The following is a 1,497-nucleotide window of genomic DNA, read 5'->3' as shown; positions in this document are numbered from 1 at the left end:
ACTTACAGAGACAGCAGATTTTTACGACACAGCAAGAGGCCGAGCTGGTACAATATCCTGACTGTAAATCGTCCAGTGCTAATATTGGCGAGGAACCAGACCACTTAAATCAGAGCTCGTCTCCTGCTCAAATGTTTCCCTGGATGAGACCACAAGGTTGGACGCAGTCAAGAATTTGCTTCCATCTCACGTCTGAGTTTCAAACTTTCTTTTCCTCCTTCCGCTTCTTTCTCTGCCACTCACTCCCTGCCTCTGCCTCCCTCTCTCCCTGCCTCTCTCCCCGCGATTCCTATCACTGCGATGCCTTGCGATAATAAAGCGATACAGTAAGCAGATAGAAATTTCTGCAGAAGGCGGCTGCCACCCCAAGAGTTGCCTTGAACGCGCCTCTGGGACACAGAGGAGCAGCTGACCTGCTCGCTCGCTGCCTGAATGGGAAGGGTGCAGGGCCGGGGGTGCTGGTTATCGGGTGGTTAAAGCGACCCCGTAAACTCGGTCAAATAAACCCTGAATCAGGGGGATTGCGGAGGCGGTTCGTGCATCTGCTATCGCTATTTTTTCCCGCACTCGTGTGTAAAGCTCTAGACTCCTCTGTGTCCTCTGCTTTCTCTCACTGCGTTTCTGTGGGTCTTCTTCTCGAGGGATTTCCATAGGGACACGAGCCTCTGCTCCTTGCTTGCGCCTTGTTTTGAACGACCGCACCAACCTCCAAAACCCTGTGTTTTTCTTTTAAACAGCAACGCCGGGGAGGAGAAGAGGAAGGCAAACATACAGCCGATTCCAGACTCTAGAGCTGGAAAAGGAGTTCCTTTTTAACCCCTATCTGACCAGGAAGAGGAGGATCGAGGTGTCCCACGCACTAGGACTCACCGAGAGGCAGGTAAAGATCTGGTTTCAGAATAGAAGGATGAAATGGAAAAAAGAGAACAACAAGGACAAATTCCCCGCTTCCAGACAGGAGGGAAAGGAAGGGGAGGCCAAAAAGGAAGCACATGATCTGGAAGAAGACAGAGCTGAAGGCCAGACGAATTAAATTTTGCCCTAAAAGCCTTTTGAAAAGGCTATCAAAAATAACTAGCGCCATAGCCCGACGTGTCGGCCCGTCTCCCTTTGTACGTGGTCCTGCCGTGGGACGAGTGACCCCCCTGTCCCGCCACTTGACATTTCTCTGCTTCGGTGCTTCAGCTGTTTGTGGGTTGGTTTGGTTTTGTTTTTAACAGTATCCGGAAATCTCTAGATTTAAGAGTTCATCTACTTCTTTTGCAAATTTGATACAGATTTTGTAGCAATACATTTATAATTATGTATTTTTTAAAATTCTGCAATCTTAAAAGACGGTGATTGTAGGAAATGACATGAACTTCCTAACAATGAACACAAATAAGCAAGACATTTAACAATGCTTTATTAATCAAGACAAGTGCACTTGTATTGTTTTAAATCTTATGTTGAGTAAATTAAATAAATTTAATAAATTTGAAGAAACTACCTTAGAAA

The 1,497-nt window shown here is 46.4% G+C and overlaps 1 protein-coding gene across 1 annotated transcript; it reads left to right on the top strand.

Moving 5' to 3' along the window:
* Positions 1–8: 8 nt before the first annotated feature.
* HOXD8 (homeobox D8) lies at positions 9–1,033 on the top strand (the record flags this gene model as incomplete). The annotated part of the gene is made up of 2 exons (XM_010134854.1): positions 9–156; positions 738–1,033. Coding segments are annotated over 2 exons (444 nt in total), but the record flags the coding sequence as incomplete, so codon positions are not given.
* Positions 1,034–1,497: the final 464 nt, after the last annotated feature.

This window comes from Buceros rhinoceros, unplaced genomic scaffold (assembly GCF_000710305.1).
Source record: "Buceros rhinoceros silvestris isolate BGI_N320 unplaced genomic scaffold, ASM71030v1 scaffold44974, whole genome shotgun sequence".
In the NCBI taxonomy this organism is placed as follows: Eukaryota; Metazoa; Chordata; class Aves; order Bucerotiformes; family Bucerotidae; genus Buceros; species Buceros rhinoceros.
The sequence above is the reverse complement of the archived record's forward strand: the minus strand, read 5'-3'. Positions and strand labels throughout refer to the sequence as shown.